This window comes from Schistocerca nitens, chromosome 6, assembly GCF_023898315.1.
Source record: "Schistocerca nitens isolate TAMUIC-IGC-003100 chromosome 6, iqSchNite1.1, whole genome shotgun sequence".
Lineage (NCBI taxonomy): Eukaryota > Metazoa > Arthropoda > Insecta > Orthoptera > Acrididae > Schistocerca > Schistocerca nitens.
The window spans coordinates 508528842-508552024 of NC_064619.1; the positions used below are offsets into that span (position 1 = coordinate 508528842).

The following is a 23183-nucleotide window of genomic DNA, read 5'->3' on the forward strand; positions in this document are numbered from 1 at the left end:
TACCCGGATTTTACACTCCTGGAAATTGAAATAAGAATACCGTGAATTCATTGTCCCAGGAAGGGGAAACTTTATTGACACATTCCTGGGGTCAGATACATCACATGATCACACTGACAGAACCACAGGCACATAGACACAGGCAACAGAGCATGCAAAATGTCGGCACTAGTACAGTGTATATCCACCTTTCGCAGCAATGCAGGCTGCTATTCTCCCATGGAGACGATCGTAGAGGTGCTGGATGTAGTCCTGTGGAACGGCTTGCCATGCCATTTCCACCTGGCGCCTCAGTTGTACCAGCGTTCGTACCGGACGTGCAGACCGCGTGAGACGACGCTTCATCCAGTCCCAAACATGCTCAATGGGGGACAGATCCGGAGATCTTGCTGGCCAGGGTAGTTGACTTACACCTTCTAGAGCACGTTGGGTGGCACGGGATACATGCGGACGTGCATTGTCCTGTTGGAACAGCAAGTTCCCTTGCCGGTCTAGGAATGGTAGAACGATGGGTTCGATGACGGTTTGGATGTACCGTGCACTATTCAGTGTCCCCTCGACGATCACCAGTGGTGTACGGCCGGTGTAGGAGATCGCTCCCCACACCATGATGCCGGGTGTTGGGCCTGTGTGCCTCGGTCGTATGCAGTCCTGATTGTGGCGCTCACCTGCACGGCGCCAAACACGCATACGACCATCATTGGCACCAAGGCAGAAGCGACTCTCATCGCTGAAGACGACACGTCTCCATTCGTCCCTCCATTCACGCCTGTCGCGACACCACTGGAGGCGGGCTGCACGATGTTGGGGCGTGAGCGGAAGACGGCCTAACGGTGTGCGGGACCGTAGCCCAGCTTCATGGAGACGGTTGCGAATGGTCCTCGCCGATACCCCAGGAGCAACAGTGTCCCTAATTTGCTGGGAAGTGGCGGTGCGATCCCCTACGGCACTGCGTAGGATCCTACGGTCTTGGCGTGCATCCGTGCGTCGCTGCGGTCCGGTCCCAGGTCGACGGGCACGTGCACCTTCCGCCGACCACTGGCGACAACATCGATGTACTGTGGAGACCTCACGCCCGACGTGCGTGTTGAGCAATTCGGCGGTACGTCCACCCGGCCTCCCGCATGCCCACTATACGCCCTCGCTCAAAGTCCGTCAACTGCACATACGGTTCACGTCCACGCTGTCGCGGCATGCTACCAGTGTTAAAGACTGCGATGGAGCTCCGTATGCCACGGCAAACTGGCTGAACTGACGGCGGCGGTGCACAAATGCTGCGCAGCTAGCGCCATTCGACGGCCAACACCGCGGTTCCTGGTGTGTCCGCTGTGCCGTGCGTGTGATCATTGCTTGAACAGCCCTCTCGCAGTGTCCGGAGCAAGTATGGTGGGTCTGACACACCGGTGTCAATGTGTTCTTTTTTCCATTTCCAGGAGTGTACATCGCCGGATTTCTTTCTTTGGGGATATTTAAAAGGTAGCGTGTACCTGCAAGTACCAAGAGGCTGTGAAGACATGGTTGACCGCATCAGAAACGCCTGTGTTGACGTTCCCGCAGTTATGCTTTTGTCTTGTGTATGGTTATTTGAAAAGCGGATCACTAAGTGCACTGAAGTTGGCGGGACTGCGTTTGAACACTTACTCTAACTGGAAAAGTAGAGTAGCGTTCGCCTCGAGCCACGGCCACAGTGGAACGTCGGGTACTACCCTGTCTGATATGTCGGAGAAATACTGACCTGTCCTACCCTTGCAGCATGGAGGATTTCCAAGTGCCACTAGATATTCAAAGACCATTGAATAACATGTCGTAAATTACGATTGTGTACTCATTTCTATACAGCACCGTCTGTGGCGAAACGAAGATGATGCTTCAGACAAAACGTATGCGATTTTGCCGTAGATACGTAATCTGCAGTAAAAAACGGGGTTTCCACTCTACCGCGAAGATTTCAGAGTTGCCCCCGCCACCAACGCACGGGGTGGTGTTGGGGATCGAGTGTGGTATCGTTGGATGTACCCCTCCGAGACAAGTAAATTGAAATTATAACTTCTTTTATCCAATCTCTAGGTTTCGAGATATTTCAATGTCTTCAGTTAAAATCTGTACAACTGCAGTAAAAATATTTCTTGCCAAACCTTGCGCTTACTTCGTTGAAACGGTCCTCGTGTGTGACAACCAACACTGACGTCGAATCTGGATAAAGTTGTCCTCGGGAGCCGTATTGTGATTAACACACAGAAAATGAACAAAAATGGACGCACAACTAAATATAACACGCAGCAAACGTTTGCTGCGTGCGGACTGCTGAAACACTTGCGAAATGAGGTGCGTTGAGTGTTAATCTCGCCACCAAGTTCCTCGTTATCAGCCTTTGCGCTGTACTTAGCTCAAGCGCGTGGGCAAATAATTAAACGCAATGTACCACCAGGGAAGCAGCATTTCGCAACGTATATTACGTTTCCACAGTGGATTCTCATCAATGCTACTGAAGAATTATGTGGGGTGGTAGCGCTGCTAGTTTTGGTTGTATGCACAGTGGAAATTAACAGCTCCTTTTACAAGCTGTTTTACCCTTATTTCGTCCATGTAGGATACTTTCATGGAATCTGTATATGATACAAGAAAAAAAAATTGCATCTCATATATGTCTTAAATGGCAATACAGTTCTATTTCTAGCAGGCATTTAATCACTGATCACAGTTTTCTTCTTTTGTTGGTATCCATATGAAAAAAAGTTTGTAGAGTGAGCAAACCCTTCTTTTCTCTTTTCTGATAATTTCTCAGGGATAACGGTCTACGTTAGTAGGCCTATTTGATAGTCGCGCAGCATTTCCTACGTTATATGTTCTTCAGTCCCTATCAATAGATACAGGCATTTGATAACTTCATTCACATACGATGAATGACGTTCATACATTGAAGCGCCAAAGAAACTAGTATAGGCATGCGTATTCAAATACTGAGTTATGTAAACAGGCAGAATACGTCGCTGCGGTCGGCATTGCCTATATAAGACAACAAGTGTCTGGCGCAGTTGTTAGATATGTTACTGCTGCTACAATGGCAGGTTATCAAGATTTAATTGAGTTTTAAAGTGGTGTTATAGTCGGCGCACGAGCGATGGGACGCAGCATCTGCGAGGAAGCGATGAAGTGGGATTTTCCCGTACAATCTTTTCACGAGTGTACCGTAAATATCAGGAATCCGGAAAACATCAAGTCTCCGACATCGCTGCGGCCGGAAAAAGATCCTGCACGAATGGGGACAACGATGACTTAAGAGAATCGTCTAGCGTGACGGAAGCGTAACGTTTCCGCAAATTACTGCAGATTTCAATGCTCGGTCTTTAACAAGTACCGAGCGAGGTGGCACCGTGGTTAGCCTACTGGACTCCATGCGGGAGGACGACTGTTCAATCCCGCGTCCGGGCATCTTGATTTAGGTTTTCCGTGCTTTCCCTAAATCGCTCCTGGCAAATGCCGGGATGGTTCCTTCGAAAGGGCACGGCCGACTTTCTTCCCCGTCCTTCCCTAATCCGATGAGACCGATGACTTCGCTGTCTGGTCTCCTCCCTCCACAACTGCCCTACCCAAACCCAACTCTTCAACAAGTGTCAGCGTACGAACCATCAACGAATCATCATCGATACAGGCTTTCGGAGCTGAAGGCCAACTCGTGTACCCTTGGTGACTGCACGACACAAAGCTTTACGGTTCGCCTGGGCCCGTCAGCACCGTCATTGGACCGTTGATGACTGGAAACATGTTGCCTGGTTGGACGAGTCTCGTATCGAGCGGATAGACGTGTACGGGTAAGGAGACAACCTCGTGAATCCGTGGACCCTGGATGTCAGTAGGGGACTGTTCAAGCTCTGCAATAGTGTGGGGCGTGTGCAATTAGTTGGACTGATATGGAACCCCTGATACATTTAGATACGACTCTGACACGTACGTAAGAATCTTGTCAGATCACCTGCATCCATTCATGTCCATTGTGCATTCTCACGGACTTGGTCAATTCCAGCAGGACAATACGACACCCCACACGTCCAGAATTGCTACAGAGTGGCTCCAGGAACACTCTTCTAAGTTTAAACACTTCCTCTGGCCACCAAACTCCGCAGACGTGCACATTGAGCATATCTGGGATGCTTTGGAACGTGCTTTTCAAAAGAGGTTTCACTCTCTCGTACTCTTACGGATTTATGGACATCTCTACAGGATTCATGGTATCAGTTCCCTCCAGCACTACTGCAGAACTTAGTTGAGTCTATGCCACCACATGCTGCGGCACTTCTGCGTACTCGCGGAGGCCCTACACGATAGTAGTCAGTTGTACCAGTTTCTTTGGCTCTTTAGTGTGGTTCAAAAAAAGCTGTAAATAAGCACTGCAGGCCATACCAACGACTGTAATTTCAAACTGTACGTATTTGTAGCACTGTTTACGTGTAGTTAGACTTTGATGGTAGGACCAGTAAAATATGCAGCAGTGGCCACTTTGCAGTCAGTACGTTATGGAGCACTGAGTACCAGTCACATGTGTAGTGGCACAGTTTCAGTACACTTTTTACCACTGACGTTGACTTATACGTAAACACGCAGTTAGAGTCAGTAAAGTCTGCAGCACAGGCCACCGCATATGCAAGGGCCAGTCGAATGAATATGAGACGGATGGAAAAAATTAAGTAAACTGTTTATTATTTCAAAAGTAATCCACGTAACTGATAATACGTTTATCACACTGTGATAGAAGAAGTTCATTGCCTTCATGGGAAAATGTTTGCGGTTGCATACTGAACCATGAATGTACCTAGGAGTTCACCTCTCCGTCCGAAGCAAATTAATGACGCCGAATACATTTCTTCAGGGCTCCAAAAATATGGAAATCGTAAGAAGTAGGGCGGGGGGGGGGGGGGGGGGAGATGTAAACTGTATGGAGCCTTTGTAAGGGCTTCTCAGTGAAATTGCTGCAGTGTGGTCGAATCAACTTAGACAAGATATCCCGGGCGTTTGGACTCCTCTGCGCTCTTGAGTTTTTGCAAAATGGCCACCTACCGCTGTCCGCTAATTGTGGCGCCGCGTTCCAGAAATTCATTGAGCAGCGGCCTCTTGCAGTTAAAGAAAAAGGTCGTCATGATTTCCGTGCCTGTAGCGACGACTAGGCAGCAGAAGTTACGTAGGGAGGTCGTTACACATCCTCTGCACGGTCCCAATCTCTCTCCACGCGATTTTCATATTTTCAGAGCCCTGAAGAAAGACATACATAGCCATCGATTTGCTTCGGAAGAAGAGGAACACGCCTGGGGCACAACCATGATTTCTTAGGCAATCGCATGTATTTTTCCATGAAGACAGTGACCGTCTTGCCTTGCAAGGGAGGAGGAAGTGGAAATTAATGTTTAATGTCCCGTCTACATCGAGGTAATTAGAAACGGAGCACAAGCTCGGATTTGTGAAGGATGAGGAAGTAAATCTGCGGTGCCCTTTCAAGGGGCAATTGTCTGAAGCGATTTGGGCAAAACACGGAAAGCCTAAATCAGGATGGCCGGACGCGGGTTTGAACCGTCGTCCTCCTGGATGCAAGTTCAGTGTGCTAACCACTGCGTCACCTCGCTCGGTGTCTCACGTATGTTGACCCATTTCGTTTTGAAATAATAAAAAGTTTACTTACTATTTTCAGTTTGTCTCTTTTTACTGTCGCATGCAATTGCAGTTACAAGGAAAGATCAATACGCTGTGCACCATTGATAGCCACTTACAAGTACTGCTGCACGTAAGGTGAGTAGAATGGCTACTGGCCACCAAATTTAAGTGCAGCTGCAGGGCAGTGTCAATAGATAGTGTAGCAGCGACGGCCACTTACAAGTAATGTTGTTGGTGAGGTCAGTTGATTGACTATCACTGACCAACACGTATATGTGCAGCTTGCAGGGTAAGATCAGTAGGCAGCGGCGATGATCACTTACTAGCTGTGGGTAAGGCCACTTACAAGTAAACTGCAAGTAGTCTGTGCAGCACTGGTTATCTCATATAGGTGCAGTTGTAGGTTAAAAACAGTAGGCTGTGCTAACTTACAAGTAAAGCTGCAGCTAAGGCTACCACATATAGGCTTTGTTGTAGGATCAGTAGACAGTGTAGCAGCGAGGCCCCATTTGTTGTCCACAGGTGCTGTGGTACCGCGACACTCTCCGGCTAGATACTACGGAGCGGCGCATCATGGAGGTCCGCGGCAGCCGGCATACACTCATCCTGCGCAAGGTGCAGGCCTCCGACTTCGGCAACTACAGCTGCGTCGCCGACAACGTGCTGGGCAAGACGCGCCAGTACCTCGAACTATCAGGTACGTGCTCAACTTAAGCTCTCGTACACAGTCCACATATCCCGCGACATAATTCCGTTGAAACGCACCAGAATCCAGCTGGCAGAGCTATGAATTGGAGGCAACAAATGTGCAGGTCCAGCTACGTAACACAGCTAGATGAAACGTGGGACATATGTTGGAAGAAATGCTATAGTATAATATAGAAGGTAACTGAAAGACATACCCACTGAGAGGAACAGGAACGACTCTTTTATACAAAGGCAATAATTTCACGAAGTCGCCGTCGCCGTCAATTATGATGATCTCCTGGACATTACTCTCACTAGTATTTAAAGGAATTCAATACAGTATATTCAGCTCACAGATTTATTCACAGCGCCCATTAAAGTTTCAGTCACAATTATGTACACACGTTGGAGCGGGCAGTATAGTTTAAGTTTTGTATACAACACCAACAGATGGCGTAAGATCCTTTAATTTCCCAACAGCCTCCGCATCATGGTGCGTCTCGAAGGCAATAACCAGCCGCACCAGTTGACAGATCTTCGTGCCATCCGGCGGCCGGGCCGCACCACTTCTACCACTGCTTTTTTCCAGAAGTGCCGAGAACTGATGTTCTCCTGCAGTAGAACGACTTCTCTTGATCTTCTTCTAGACGGGTACAACTACAACTCGCGTTAAGTTATTAGCAGCAGCAGGTATTCATTTTTTTTCATGTACAGCAAATTTCCTCGCTGACCTCGTACGTTAGTTCGAAATTCTTGGCAAAATTCCTCTTAGTTGCCGGTTCTGGCCCACATGGAATGGTTTCTAGTTTGTCACCATATAGAAAATGAGCTGACGTCAATGCGGTATCATTCTCTCCTTGAGCGAGGGGTCTTGGTTCTATTGCGGCTTTTATTCCTATCAAAATGGTGTTTAGACTCTCTTCACCCACCTGAGGACAACCAAGCACCATCCTCAAGCAACACTTGATGGAGACTATCATGCGTTCCAACCAGCATCCCTACCAAGCTGCCTGTGGCAGTTTGTACTTCCAAGTGATTCAATGTTGTGCACAGTAACACTGTATGTCAGTATGCTGGATGATTTTGAAGAGCTCAGACAGTTCTGTATTGGCTCCGTGGAACGTTGCGCCATTGCCTGAGTATATGGAGAGTGGTAAGCCTACAAAGTGTTGCATGACCATCATAAATCTATCGGTGCACGTACTGATGACTAGTTCAATGTGAATTGCACTTGTTGTGGCTTATTTGAATCGTGGCATGATGGTGCATGTGTACAATGAGAAGTTCCGTGAAATGTTGACTTTCGTCCTGTATAATTGGGTTCTTCTCTGAATTGGATACTGCAGCGCATTTGAACCTACTACCGATCCGAATCACGCAACCCAATATAAAAGAATTGCATCGAGCTGTCTTTGATACTTCGGTTACTGGTTCTCCTTTATGCAATGCAGAAAGGTCGGGAGTGAGTAGCTCCTCTTGAACTCTTCTGATTCAGTATGTTCGGGCGTTGCTTACCTTCAGAGCACTCAGACTACCAGTGATTCTAATCTTGTTATCCGTACTCTCAATAAATCGAACAGGGACTGTTATATGAAATATTCGCCGGTAGGAACTAAATTTTGCAGTGATAGAAAGGGGTTCGGTGATGGCGATCAAAGTTACATTTGTCCTGACTTTGCCGGCCGCGGTGGTCTAGCGTTTCTAGGCGCTGAGTCCGGAACCGCGGGACTGCTACGGTCGCAGGTTCGAATCCTGCCTGGGGCATGGATGTGTGTGATGTCCTTAGGTTAGTTAGGTTTAAGTAGTTCTAAGTTCTAGGGGACTGATGACCACAGATGTTAAGTCCCATAGTGCTCAGAGCCATTTTTTGCCCTAACTTTGGCTTGTGACATTAATTTAGATGGAGCTGGGATGTCCAGTGGCGATGACTATGGTGGACCACACCACCAGACCTGTTACCAGCGGGTCTGCCTCCAGCCACAGTGTGAGGTGCTCTGCGGGATATTGACCTTCAGGACAGTGCCTCCACTGACTGGTTGCAGAGTACGTCAGTATTTCTGTCACCCGATGGCAAAGGAAGGCATTTGCTTACACTATTCCGTATCCACTCCAAGGTGACTGTTGAATCGCTCCAGAAAGTAGCCTTGTTGCCATAAAACCCAGTTTCCTCGCAAAAATAATGAAGGAGTCATGAGCCAATCAGTGCTGCAAGCAATTCAAACCTAGGTAACGTAGCTTCCTTCACTGGTGCCTACCTGTTCTTGCTGCAAAAATATGTGCTGTGTAGCGGACTTCAGTATTTGTCTCTACATACAGAGCAGCACCGTAGGCTGTTCTGATGCATCGCAGATCACATGGACTTCTGTAGAGCCATTTGCGTCTCATATACTTATCCACGCGGCAGAGGGCAGCACAGTCTGTAGTATGGTATACAACATTAACTGCCCGACGACCTCCTCTTGTTCGTGCAGCCGTGCCTGAGGCTCGGAACGCTCCTCATGCACTTGAAACAATGCGGTGAGCAACATCAATCTCCTGGGCTACGCTCGTCACACTTCGCCATTTTTCCAATTTCCCAGTGAGTGTTTCCTGTTTGAATTTATTCAGATCTCACCAAGTAGCCGAATATCCAGAGGACCCAGTCCATTCCATGTAAACACAGCCCACATCGTTATCGAGACACCATCAGCTTGCATAATGCCTAACTGTCCTAAGGGATACGTTCGTCGTACGCCCCACATTGATTTCTGCGCTCATTTCACGCAATGTTGTTTGTCTGTTGGCACAGACTACTGCATTCAAACGCCGCTGCTCTTGGTGGTCAGTCAAGTCGTCGCAACTGCGTTGCCCGTGGTGAGAGGCAATTCCTGAAACTCGGTATTCTTGCCACACTGTTCACATTGTGGATCTCAGAATAGTGAGTTCCCTAACGATTTCGAAATGGGATGATCTAAGCGTCTTGTTCCAACTACCATTCAGGGTTCAAAGTCTATTAATTCCCGTGGTACGGCCATAAGCACCTGAGTGCAAATGAGAACTCCGCCAATGCACTGCCCTTTCAAGCCTTTTGTATGCGATACTAACGCCATCTGCATATATACATTTCACTAGATCATGACTTACGTCACGTAAGTGTCTGTGTTAATAGATTCCCTCCTTTAAGGTAATTCATAATGTTCGAACACAGTATTCTACTGCAAGTCTGCGTCAGTGATATGAGTCTGTAATTCGGCGGAGTATTTGTATTTGCTGTCTTATATTTTGTAGTGATGAGTGCAACTTCCCGGTCTTTAGGTACAGATCTTCGGTCGAGGGAGCGGTTGTGTATGATTGCATTACTGCGTCTGCGCACTCTGAAAGTATGTACACAGTCTGGGCCGGAAGAGCTGCCTGTTTTAAGGTATTTAAGGTGCTTCGCAAGACCTAGGGTATCTATTCAAAGACATTTATATTGGCAGAGTTTCTTGATTCGTATTCTGGAATATTTTCTTCGTCTTCTTTGGTGAAGGAATAGCCGAATAATGTCTCTAGTAACTAGGGTTTAGTGGCAGTGTCGTCGGTAACATTGCCATTGATACCACCCAGCGAAGATATTGGTTGGGTCTTGCTTCATACTCGACCAGCTTCTTTTTGGATTATCTGCCAGATTTCGAGGCAGAGTTTCACTGTGGAAGCTTTAAAAGCATCTCCCATTGAAGTCTGCGGTAAATTTCGACCTTCTGTAAAATACATCCAAAGTGAAGCGTTTGCTTTCTTTTAAATTATGGTGCTTCTTTATTTCCTTTTGTAGTAGTGCTCTGACCATTTTTGTATACTATAGGGGATGAACTTCACGTATTAATTTATTTGGTATACATATCTCTTTCAGTTACCGTTGATACTATATCTTTGAATATAAACCACATTTGGTCCGCGTTTACATAAGTTTGGAGGAATGAAGACTGTCTCTCAGAAAGGTGTCAAGCGATACTTTACCAAATTTTTTAAATAGACATTTTTGCTTTTATTTTTGGTGGGATGGATGCTGCGGTATTCAGTCTCGCTACAGTGACCTTGTAGTCATTAATCCCTGTATCCTTCAAGATGCTTCCTATTTGCATAAGATTATTTGACGCTAAGAGTTCAATTACGTTATTGCAATCATTTATTCTTCGAGTGCGTTCTTGAGCAAGAAAATATTTATTACAATTGCGCACGATGTTTCATGCGTACCACCATCTTTAAATGCGTACTTTTGCCAACAAATCAAGGGTAAATTGAAGTCACCACCAACTGTAATTATAAGGCTTGTGCACCTATTTGAAATGAGTCTCAAGTTTAGTTTGTATCTTTTGTCAGTAATTACGTCATCTGAGTCGGAGGGCTGTGAGGACGGTAAAGGGAACCAATTGATAATTGCTACTGCCTTATAGGAACCACTTGAATGTAATTACAAGCTGAAGTACTTCTAACGGCAACAAACACGCCACAACCAAATGTGTTTAACATATCCTTTCTCAACAATGTTAGGTCCTTTGTAAAAATTTCGGTTCAAGTTATCATATCCCCGTCATGTGTTTGGCCTGCCTCCTTTCGTCCCTTTTTATACTATCCCGAGACTCTCTGGCCTAAAAACTTCTTAAGTGTTGAATAGGAAGAAGGAGGTATAACGATCCATCAGTTTTTTGAATTAATTTGTTTGGCGGTAAAACCCAAGAACCAAGTACTCTGTGACGCCCTATCCCCATAACACTAAGGATATGACTAAAGAGACCTGTGAAACATATTAGACGAAACCACTGAAAGCTTGGTTGCGACAATTCAGGGTATGTGATACGCAAAAGGAAATCATCAACGTCATTGCTATTTCTGTGCCAGCGCGATAAATTTTCCCTTTGCTGTCAAACGCTATGAACTGTAGCTGAACTCATTTCGTTCAGCTCTAAAGTAGTCGTCGCGGCAGTAATTGTACGGTATAAGTTCTGCAGGTCTCGGTAGGTGGCTGTCGTAAGCGGCTTACAAGGCAGCCGGCAGCCGGTCTTCTCGAATCAAAACACTGCAGCAACAAGTGCGGCCAGGCCACCAATTACGGCGAGTGCCTCCAGCCACCGCTGTGGCCACTTGCGTCTAACCGACGTCCCCCCCCCCTCAAACCCCTCCCCCCCTCAAATCTCACTCCCTCCCGTACCTCACAGTGGAATACAACATTATCCGAAACTACAAAATAGGTGTAAGTAACAACGGACGTAGCCTATATGACTTAATGCTTCATTCACATTATGTTGTTAAACATGGAATACACCTGTGACAGACGGTTTCTACACTCTGCGACTGGTGTCGAGTAATCTAGCAGATAGCTAGTAGATAAGGCAACTGTATCTGGAATAAGCAACACTTGCAGCTCCGCCAGTAGCCCATAAACTGCTGGCAGACCTTCAAATTGCTATAGTTCACTTAAAAACTGTGCCAGGTAAAAGAACTGTTTCTGCATACGTCGTATGCATCTGGACCATATTTCCCCGACCACCATTATAAATAATTCATATTAACAAGTGCTACTCCACTAGAAACGTCACCAGCATAAATTTGCTCTTAGTCATCTGTACTGACACAGTATAGAACTTTTCGTTATCTACGTAAGTCAGTTATCACGAACATTGCTTCTACGACTATTAATCTTGAGCTGCCAGAGTAGCTTTCGTGCCGAATGATTTGTTTATTTCTACATCTAAATGTACATCATACTCTGCAGTTCACAATTTAGTGTTTGGCAGAGGTTCATCGATTCACTTCGAAGATATTTCTCAACAGTTCCACATTCGAACAGCACGCTGGAAAAATGAAGTCATTCTGTGCCAGTTCTGATTTCTGTCACTTTATTACCATGACAATTTCTCACCATGTGCGTGGGTACCAACAAAATATTTTCACATTCGGAGGAGCAATTTGGTAATCCACGTTTTGTGAAAGATCCTGCCGCAACGAAAAACGGGTTTGTGTTAATGATTTCCACCCCAACTCGCGAATCACGTCCGTGGCCTCCTCTCCCCTATATCGCGATAATAGAAATCGAACTACCCTTCATTGAACTTTTCCGTTGTCCTTTCTCAATCCTATCTCATGCGGATTCCACATCAAGCAGCCGTGCTCGAGAAGAGGACGGACGAGATTAGTATAGGCACCCTGTTTAGTAGACCTATTGCTACTTGTAAGTATTCTGCCTATAAATCGCAGTCTTTGTATAGCTTTCCCCATAGCTTTATCTATATCATCGTTCCAGTTTAAGTTATTCGTAGCTATTATGCCTACGTATTTAGCTGAATTCAATATCATTAGATCTGAGTGATTTTTCGTGTAACCGACTTTCAGCGGATCCTTCTTATTCAAGTGAAGGAACTCACACTTTTCATTATTTGCAGTCGATTGCCACTTTATGAGGATGCAGAAAGCAATGGAAACCACTGCTTTAAAGACACATAACGGATACCCACAGGACATGGGGCCTGTAATTGAAAAAGTTCTCATCATGGTCTCTCCGTTGGTAAAATATTCCGGAATAGTCCCCCATTCGGATCTCCGGAAAGGGACTGCAATGGGGAGGTGACCATGATAAAAAGCATGAATAACCAACGAAAGGATAACGTTCTACAAGTCGTGGCATGGAATTTCAGAAGATTGAACGTGGTAGGGAAGCCAGACAACCTGAAAAGGGAAATCCAAAGGCTCAATCTTGATATAGTAGGTATCAGTGAAGTGAAATGGAAAGAAGACAAGGATTTCTGTTCAGATGGGTATAGTCTTATATCAACAGCAAGAGAAAACGATATAACGGGAGTAGGGCTCGTTATGATTAGGAAGATGGGGCAGAGAGTGTGATACTATGAACGGTTCGGTGACAGAGTTGTTCTTACCAGAATCTACAGCAAACCAACACCGACAACGATGGTTCAGGTATACATGCACACGTCGCAAGCTGAAGATGAAGAGATAGAGAAAGTATATGAGGATATTGAAAGGGTAATGCAGTACGTAAAGGAAGATGAAAATCTAATAGTCATGGGCGACCGGAATGCTGTTGTAGGGGAAGGAGCAGAAGAAATGGTTACAGGAGAATATGGGCTTGGGACAAGGAATGAAAGAGAAGAAAGACTAATTGAGTTCTATAATAAATTTCAGTTAGTAACAGCGAATTCTCTGTTCATGGACCACAATAGGATGACGTTTACTAGGAAAAGGCCGGGTGAAACGTCATGATCTCAGTTAGAGTACATCATTGTCGGACAGATATTCCGAAATCAGATACTGGATTGTAAGGCGTACCCAGGAGCAGATATAGACTCACAATGTAGTAGTGATGAAGAGTAGGCTGAAATTTAAGAGATTAGTCAGAAAGAATCAATATGCTAAGATGTGGGATATGGAAGACCTAAGGAATGACGGGAGGTGCTTGAAGTTCTCGAAGGACATACATACAGCAATAAGGAATAGGTCAGTTGGCAGTACACTAAAGAGGAACGGATGTCTCTAAAAAGGGCGATCACAAAATTTGAAAAGAGAAGCGTAGATGCAAAGAAACCATGGGTAACACAACAAATAAGTCAGTTTATCGTTGAAAGAAGGAAGTACAATAATGTTGAGGGCACTTGAGGAATACAAGAATACAAGTCGCTGAGGAATGAAATAAATGGGAAGGCAGGAAAGCTAAGACGGAATGGCTGCACGAAAAATGTGAAGAAATCGAAAAAGAAATGACTATCGGAAGGACTGACACAGCATGTAGGAAACTCAAAATAACCTCCCGTGAAATTAAAAGCACTTTACGAGTGCAACGGGAATTCAACTGTTAAATGCAGAGGAGAGGCCGGATATGTGGAAAGAGTATAATGAAGACCTCTATGACAGGGAAGATTTGTCTGATGTGCTGGAAAAAGAAACAGGAGTCGATTTAGAAGGGATCAGGGAACCAGTATTAGGATCAGAATTTAAGAGAGCTTTTGAGGGCTTAAAATCAAATAATGCAGTAGGGATAGATACATTCCATCGGAATTTCTAAAATCATGGGGTAAGTGGCAACAAAACGACTATTTACGCTGATGTCTCGAATGTATGAGTCTGGCGACATACCATCTGACTTTTGGAAAAATATCATCTATACAATTCCAAAGACAGCAAGAGTTGACAAGTGCGAGAATTATCGCTCGATCACCTTAGAAGCTCACACATCGAAGTTGCTGACAATAATAATATACAGAAGAAAGGAAACGAATATTGAGGATGTGTTAGATGACGATCAGCTTGGCTTTAAGAAAGTTAATGGCACCGTAGAGGCAATTCTGACGTTACAGTTGATAATGGAGGCAAGACTAAAGAGAAATCTAGACACGTTCATAGGATTTGTCGAACTGGAAAAAGCTTTCGACAACGTGAAATGGTGCAAGATGTCAGAAACTCTGAGAAAATTAAGGGTAAGCTGTAGATAGAGACGGGTAATATACAATATGCGCAAGAGCCCAGAGGGAACTATGAGAATGGAAGTCCATCACAGAAGTGCTCGGATTAAAAAGGGTGTAAGACAAGGATGCAGTTTTCACTATTACTGTTCAGTATATACCGCGAAGAAGCAAATACGGAAATAAAAGAAAGGTTCATGAAAAGTGAAGAAGAATTACAGGTCCTGCCGAATGGAATGAACAGTTTAACGAGTACGGGACATGGATTGAGAGTAGTTCGAAGAAAGACGAAAGAAATTAGAAGGAGCAAAAGCGAGAACAGCGAGAATCTCAACATCAAGGTTGATGGTCACGAAGTAGATGAAGTTAAGGAATTCTGCTACTTGGACAGCAAAATATTCAGTGACGGACGGAACAAGGAGGACATCAAAATCAGACTATCACTGGTGAAAAGGGAAATCCTGCCCAACGAAAATCTACTAGTATCAAACATAGGACTTAATTTGAGGAAGAAATGTGCGTTTCGGGCACAGCATTGTGCTGTAGCGAAACATGGATTGTGTGGAAAACGGAACAGAAGAGCGTAGACGCGTTGAAAATTAGGTGCACTGGTAAGGTAAGGAATCAGTAGGTTCTGCGCAGAATCGGAGATGAAAGGAATATATGGAAAACACTGATAAGGAGAAGGGACAGGATGATAGGACATCTGTTAAGACATGAGGGACTGACCTCCATGTTACTAGAGGGAGCTGTAGAGGGTAAAAACTGTAGAGGAAGGTAGAGATTGGAATACATCCAGCAAATAATTCAGGACGTAAGTTGCAAATGCTGCTCTGAGACGGAGACGTTGGTACTGGAGAAGAGTTCGTGACGGGCCGCATCAAGCCAGTCAGAAGACCGATGGCTCAAGAAAAGGAAAATATAAAGGACTAAGAAATGGCTAGTATCAGTGGTAATGTAATGGCTTATCTTCTGTTAGGAGTTCGCGTATGCTTGGTCGCTAAATCCCTCAATAGAACTACCCTTCACTGGCATTGTGAACGGGTTCCTAGCCGCTACCGGCATTGCTTGAGATGACGCCATGGGATAGCGATACGGATATGTATAGGTGGCGGTAGCATCACGTGCACAAGTATAAAAGGACGGTTGATTGGCGGAGATGTCATTTGCACTCAGCTGCTTGTGGCTACACGAAGGAAATTAGCAGACTATGAGCGCGGAGTGGTTGTCATAGCTAGACGTTCCATTTCCGAAATAGTTGGGAAATTCAATATTCGGAGGTCCATAGTAAATGTGTAGCGAGAATATCAAATTTCTGTCATTACCTCCCATCACGGAGAACTCAATGCTCGACAGCGGCGTTGGTGTTGAGTTGTCAGTGCTAACAGACAACCAGCACCGCGTGAAATAACCGAAAAAAAAGGACGTACGATGAACGTATACGTCTTTGCTGACCACACGACATGGCCTGCAGCACTTCTCCTGGACTGGTGACCATGTCGATTGGACCCTAGATAACTGGAAAACCGTGGGTTGGAGTCCCGATTTCACTTGGTAATAGCTGATGGCTGGGTTCGAGTGCGGCGTAGACCCCACGAACTCATGGACCTAAGTTGTCAAAAAGGCAGCTGGCGATAGCTCCAATATGGTGTGAGTTGTGTTTACATGGAATGGATTGGATCCTCTGGTCCAATTGAGTCTATCATTAACTGGAAATGGATACGATAGGCTACTTGGAGATCATTTTCAACCATTCATTTAATTCGTGTTCCGAAAGAACGATGGAATTTTTGTGGATGGCGTGCGCCATGGCAACGAGTTGGTTTGAAGAACATTCTGGACAATTCGAACGAATGATTTGGCCAGCCAGATCACCCGACATGAATTCCATCGAACATTTATGGGACGTCAGCGAGATGTCGGTTCGTGCCCAAATTTCTACACCGGCAACACTTTCGCAGTTACGGGCGGCTGTAGAGGCAGCATGTTTTAAAATTTCAGCGAGGGTCTTCCACCGACTTTTTGAGTCCATGCCACGTCGAGTTGATGCACTACACGGGCAAAGAACGCCCGACACGAAATTTGGAGGTGTCCATGGCCTTTGTCACCTCAGTGTAAAATGAGAACCTGTGTGGCATGCAGTTTATACAATCTAGAATTAAAAAGAATAGTAATGATACAGTAAAAGAACAGCGTTCTCAATGTATATAATAGATTTCATGATGTTTAAACTGCTACGTAAAGTCGCGCAGGAGGCCGGCGACCATTACGTGAATGCTGAGCACTTCCTTTTTGACCGTGATAACAAGTCTACCTGCTGTTAAAACTTTATGGATTTGGGCATAGTCCATCATCAGAGCATCAGAGAAACTGAAGTATGATTTCATTCATAAAATTTGGTGAGCAGCAATGTTAAGATTGAAATCATGGATACAATACCCTGTTTTAATCTTTTTATCTGGTGTTCTAATGATGTGCTATTCCCGAAACACATAAGCAATTAAAGTTTTAAAAATTCATATTGATACTAGCGAGAAAAAAAGCGCTGGAAAGCTACGCGTCAGAATCAAGACATAGATCTAAAATGAAAGAAACATATTTAGCGAATGAACAATAACAGGATTCAAAAGTATTGCTAGTATGTCATTCAAAAGGAAAACGAAGTTAATGAAGACAAAAGATAATGATGACGAAGATGAGGAAAAGGGTATCTAGGGAAACGGCGTAAATCATAAATCAGAAAGAACTGCTGACTCCAATTCTCCCGTATGTAAGTCAGCTGCCTTAAATTCGGTTATGTAAAAACAAACGCCACCAACTTCGTCCTTCGTTGGCATGCCTTTCTCTTGATTATCAATAACTTGCGTATAGCAGTATAACACTCTTTCCGTTGATATTTACGTTCAGTTTAACAGCAGAGCCGACCGTATGGTGCTAAAAACGACTATTTCTCCTGCTCCACCGAAAGCAGAGCCGCACCGAAAGTAGATTTCGATACATACCACTAGCCAGTTATGTACGTAAATGTTCCAACTCCGCTTCGTTCCCTCTACGTTCATTACATATTGAATACCAGTGAAGTTACATGCTTATTCGGGCTGTCGAATGCCCACATTCATATTCCGTTGATTTTTTTAAGGAAATCGAGGTGGATTTTAGTTTGTAATGTAAAAGTTCTTTATTTAAATCGTGCATTAACTGATTTCGACCATAAGTCATTTTCAAGCACATGTGTGATCTTACGTATTAAATATTGTAATTATTGGATTCTTTTACTTTTACACATAAAAAAACCAGACGTCGTGTATGTGAAAAGTAAAATTATCCAATAACTACAATACGTAATACGTAACATCTCTCATGTCCTTGGAAATAACTCATGGTCGACTTTAGCTAATGGCGCGATTTAAATAAAGAACAGTTATGTTCAGCCTACTACGGACATGATTTATAAAGTATTTCGAGACCGTGTATCCTCACAGAAACAAGACATGAAAATGGTTTCCTTAGTGAAACTTCGAAGAAAATGTATAATTTTTCCAGTTCAGGATTAGTAATCAGGGATAAGATTTAATTTTTAAGCAACGGTCTACATATTGTCTCGTCCTTAAACCTTTGGTGCAAATGTCATCTCTGTTTTTACATTTGTTCAGATATTTACTGACGCATTGTCTAGAAAGAGAAATATTGCAGTAGTAGCTTGTAACCGGAGTTGGTTTGTTACCTCAATAAAGATTTTACAGCAAGAAACAAATTTTTCTCGCGGATTTTTCTTCGTGCAAAGTGCGTCTGCCATTCATGCATTCACTGTAGTTCCTCCTCAGTTTTACGGGTTATGGAAACCGAAACAAAAAAGTGAAATTTTTTGTCCTCGTATTACAGACCCATTGACTTAAGCTCCCGGGAATTAAAAATGGAAAGATAAAATTCGACTATAGAAATGAATATTTTACAGACGAAAGCACAGCGTAAGCGCCATTAAGTCCTTTCCAACGTATTTACGAAGAAGAGCGACTCACTTTAGAACGCTTTTTTTAAATTATGAAAAACCAACATCGTCAGTATTCCTGAAACACCCGAGGAGTAAGACTGTGAATTCAACTTTTTAAAAAGATTAACTCACGACTGAAACTTGCTGTCAGGGAAAACATCGCATGACGAAGTTGCCAGATATTATGTATCATACTGGTATAAAATACGTGTTACCTTTTACATCATTTCAACTTTTCCTGTATTACGATTTCATACTCACCGGTCAAAAAATCATTGTTACATTATTCTTTGGTGGTTACAATGCGTATTAAAAACAAATATAGAAGAGTAGAAGTCTCTCCACTGATATAATGAGTTCACTAATACATTTTTAACGATTTTTAGTCCCGATAGATGAGGAACTCCGGCTGTTCTCGGCCTGTTTGTCTACAGTGTGATGCAAAGTCAAAACATGGATTGCGCCTTCAATTCTGAGTACTTAACTGTTAGGTAAATAAAAATTATTTAATTTTATTTCGTTAAAATTCTCGGGTCGATGAAGGAACTTATGAATCTACAAGAGCAGATTTCTTCTGATGTTATGGAATTAATGGGTCTACATAAATTCAAATAAGATCCCAAAATCCCATATTTTTATTCTACAGACAAACCGTTCCGAACGAGAACTGAAGCGTATATTGTTTGTCTTCTGTCTTACTTTGAACAATGTGCTACGTGTAATCGAAAGCCGGCCGGAGTGGCCGTGCGGTTCTAGGCGCTACAGTCTGGAGCCGAGCGACCGCTACGGTCGCAGGTTCGAATCCTGCCTGGGGCATGGATGTGTGTGACGTCCTTAGATTAATTAGGTTTAATTAGTTCTAAGTTATAGGCGACTGATGACCTCAGAAGTTAAGTCGCATAGTGCTCAGAGCCATTTTGTAATCGAAAAAATATGGGGTGTTCGTGAGATATGACTACAACAATGATATAGTCATAAACAATCATACAGTGGTGTTCGACAGCGACACGTAGTTGTTTATCACAATAATCAGCAAAAAATAATTGTTTGCCTTTACTATTGAACTTGTGCGTAATAACTCTATAAAATTATATTACACTTTTTCTAATATTTCGGCGCAGTGTAGAATACGTTTTATAACATACTATGTTATTGCCCGTGCTTCAGGAAAAGCAGCGATTTGTTTCCAGAATGAAATTTTCACTCTGCTGCGGAGTGTGCGCTGATATGAATCTTCCTGGCAGATCAAAACTGTGTCCCACATCGAGACTCGAACTCGAGACCTTTGCCTTTCGCACCTAAGTGCTCTACCAACTTTTTTTTTTCTCCTTTATCTCATTTTGTTCATAATCGTTCGGGACGGAACGTACCATGACGCTTGTTCAAGTTCATCAAAAAAAAAAAAAAATGTTCGAATGTGTATGAAATCTTATGGGACTGAACTGCTAAGGTCATCAGTCCCTAAGCTTACACACTACTTAACCTAAATTATCCTAAGGACAAACACACACACTCATGCCCGAGGGAGGACTCGAACCTCCGCTGGGATCAGCCGCACAATCCATGACTGCAGCGCTCAGACCGCTCGGCTAAACCCGCGCGGCTCAAGTTCATCGTCGTTCCATTAAATCAATTGTTTATACAGAGGGCAGCTAAATTGGGATGGCTCAAATGGCTCTCAGCACTATGGGACTTAACATCTGAGGTCATCAGTCCCCTAGAACTACTTAAACCTAACTAAGCTAAGGGCATCACACACATCCATGCCCGAGGTAGGATTCAAACCTGCGACCGTAGCAGTCGCACGCTTTTGGACTGAAGCGCCTAGAACCGCTCTGCCATCGCGGCCGGCAGCTAAATCGGAAGTTGGAAATTTGTGGTAAGGGCTTATGGGACAAAACTGCTGAGGTCATCGTTCTCTATGCTTGCACACTACTTAACCTAACTTACGCTGAGGACGACACACAAACACACACACACACACACACACACACACACACACACACACACACACACACATGCCCGAAAGAGGACTCGAACCTCCGACGGGGGTAGCCGCACTGACCGTGAAAAGACGCCTTAGGCCGCGAAGTGTACGATGAGCTACCGCGCCGGCATCCAACTGAGATACCCAAGCACGACTCACCATCCACCTACAAGCTCTATGCACATACCCAAGCACGACTCACCACCCACCTACAAGCTCTATGCACGCTGTCACATAATTTTCGTTTGGTTATTATGCTTTAGCAGCCACTGAGATTTGGGACGTTCATCTATTATGCAAACAGGACATATGGTTTGTAACTGAAAATGTATCATGATGGTCTCTCCATTGGCAAAACGTTCCGGGATAGTCCCTCATTCGGGTCTCCGGGAGGAGACTGCCAAGTGGGAGGCGACCATGATGAAAAGCATGACTAACCAACGAAAGGATAACGTTTTACGGGTCTGGTCGTGGAATGTCAGAAGCTTGAACGTGCCATGGAAGCCAGAAAATCTGAAAAGGAAAATTCAAAAGCTCAATCTGGATATAGTTGGACTCAGTGAAGTGAAATGGAAACAAGTCAGAGATCTCTGGTCAGATGAGTATAGGGTAATATCAACAGCAGCAGAAAATGATCGACAACGATAGTTCAGGTAAATGTCAGAAGCTGAAGATGAAGAGATAGAGAAAGTATATGAGGATACTGAAAGGGTAACAAAGAACGTAAAGGAAGATGAAAATCTAATGATCATGAGGGACTGGAATGCAACTTTAGGGGCAGGAGTGGAAGAAAGGGTTACATCAGTATATAGGGTTGGGACAAGTAATGAGAGAGGAGAAAGACTAATTGAGTTCTGTTATAAATTTCAGCTAATAATAGTGAATACTCAGTTCAAGAATCACAAGAGGAGAAGAGAAACTTGGAACAGGCCGAGTGATACGTTACGGTACATCATCGTCAGACAGAGATTTTCAAATAAGATAGTGGATTGTAAGGTGTACTCAGGAGCAGATATAGACTCGGATAACAATATAGTAGTGATGAAGAGTAGGCTGTAGTTTAAGACATTAGTCACGAATAATCAATACGCAAAGAAGTGGGATACAGAAGTACTAGTGAATGACAAGATGTGCTTGAAATTCTCTAAGGCTGTAGATACAGCAATAAGGAATAGCCCGTTAGGCAGTTCAGTTCAAGTGGAATGGACATCTCTAAAAAGGGCCATCACGGAAGTTGGAGGGAAAAACATAGGTACAAAGAAGGTAATTGCGAAGAAGCCACGGGTATTAGAAGAAATACTTCAGTTGATCGATGGAAGGAGAAAGTACAAAAATGTTGAGGGAAATTCAGGAATACAGAAATACAACTCGTTGAGGAATGAAATAAATAGAAAGTGTAGCGAACCTAAGATGAAATGACTGCATGAAAAATGTGAAGAAATCGAAAAAGAAATGATCGTTGGAAGGATTGACTCAGGATATAGGCAAGTTGAAACAACCTTCAGTGAATTTAAAAACAAGAATGGTAACATTAAGAGGTGCAACGGGAATTCCCCTGTTAAATGTATAGGAGAGAGCGGATTGATTGAAAGAGTACATTGAAGGCCTGTCCAGTATTATAATCAGCATTTAAGAGACATTTGGAGAAACTTAAGATCAAATAAGGCAGAAACGATAGATAATATTCCATCAGAATTTCTAAAATCATTGAGGGAAGTGGCAACAAAACGACTATTCGCGTTGGTGTGTATAATGTATGAGTCTGGCGATATACATTTGACTTTCGGAAAAATATTGCCCACACAATTCCGAAGACTGCAAGAGCCGACAAGGGCGAGAATTATTCCACAATCGCCGTAACAGCTCCTGCTTCGAAGTTGCTTACAAGTATAATGTACAGAAGGATGGGGAAAAATTGAGGATGTGTTAGATGATGGTCAGTTTGGGTTTAGGAATGGTAAAGGCACCAGAGAGGCTATTCTGATTTATCAGTTGATAATGGAAGCAAGACTAAAGAAACATCAAGACGCGTTCATAGGATTTGTTGACTTGAAAAAAGCGTTCGAAAATATGAAATTGGTGAAATTCTGAGAAAACTCGTGATAAGGTGTAGGGAGAGACGGGTGATATACAATATGTACGAGAGCCAAGATCGATGTGCTCGAATTAAAAGGATTGTAAGACAGGGACATAGGCTTTCGCCACTGCTGTTCAGCGTGTATATCGTCCGCCCATGGTAGCTGAGTGATCAGCGCGACGGAATGTCATACCTAATGGCCCGGGTTCGATTCCCGGCTGGGTCGGAGATTGTCTCCGCTCAGGGACTGGGTATTGTGTTGTCCTTATCATCATCATTTCATCCCCATCGACACGCAAGTCGCCGAAGTGGCGTCAACTCGAAAGACTTGCACCAGGCGAACGGTCTACCCGACGGGAGGCCTTAGCC

The 23183-nt window shown here is 44.1% G+C and overlaps 1 protein-coding gene across 2 annotated transcripts in view; it reads left to right on the forward strand.

Annotated features, from left to right (window-relative positions):
- Positions 1-23183, forward strand: part of LOC126263133 (limbic system-associated membrane protein) — a 981107-nt gene that overhangs the window by 919849 nt on the left and 38075 nt on the right. For both annotated transcript variants that reach the window (XM_049960157.1, XM_049960158.1), the window contains exon 6: positions 6166-6340. In XM_049960157.1, the coding sequence (XP_049816114.1) occupies positions 6166-6340 (175 nt within the window). The remainder of the gene's footprint in view (positions 1-6165; positions 6341-23183) is intronic.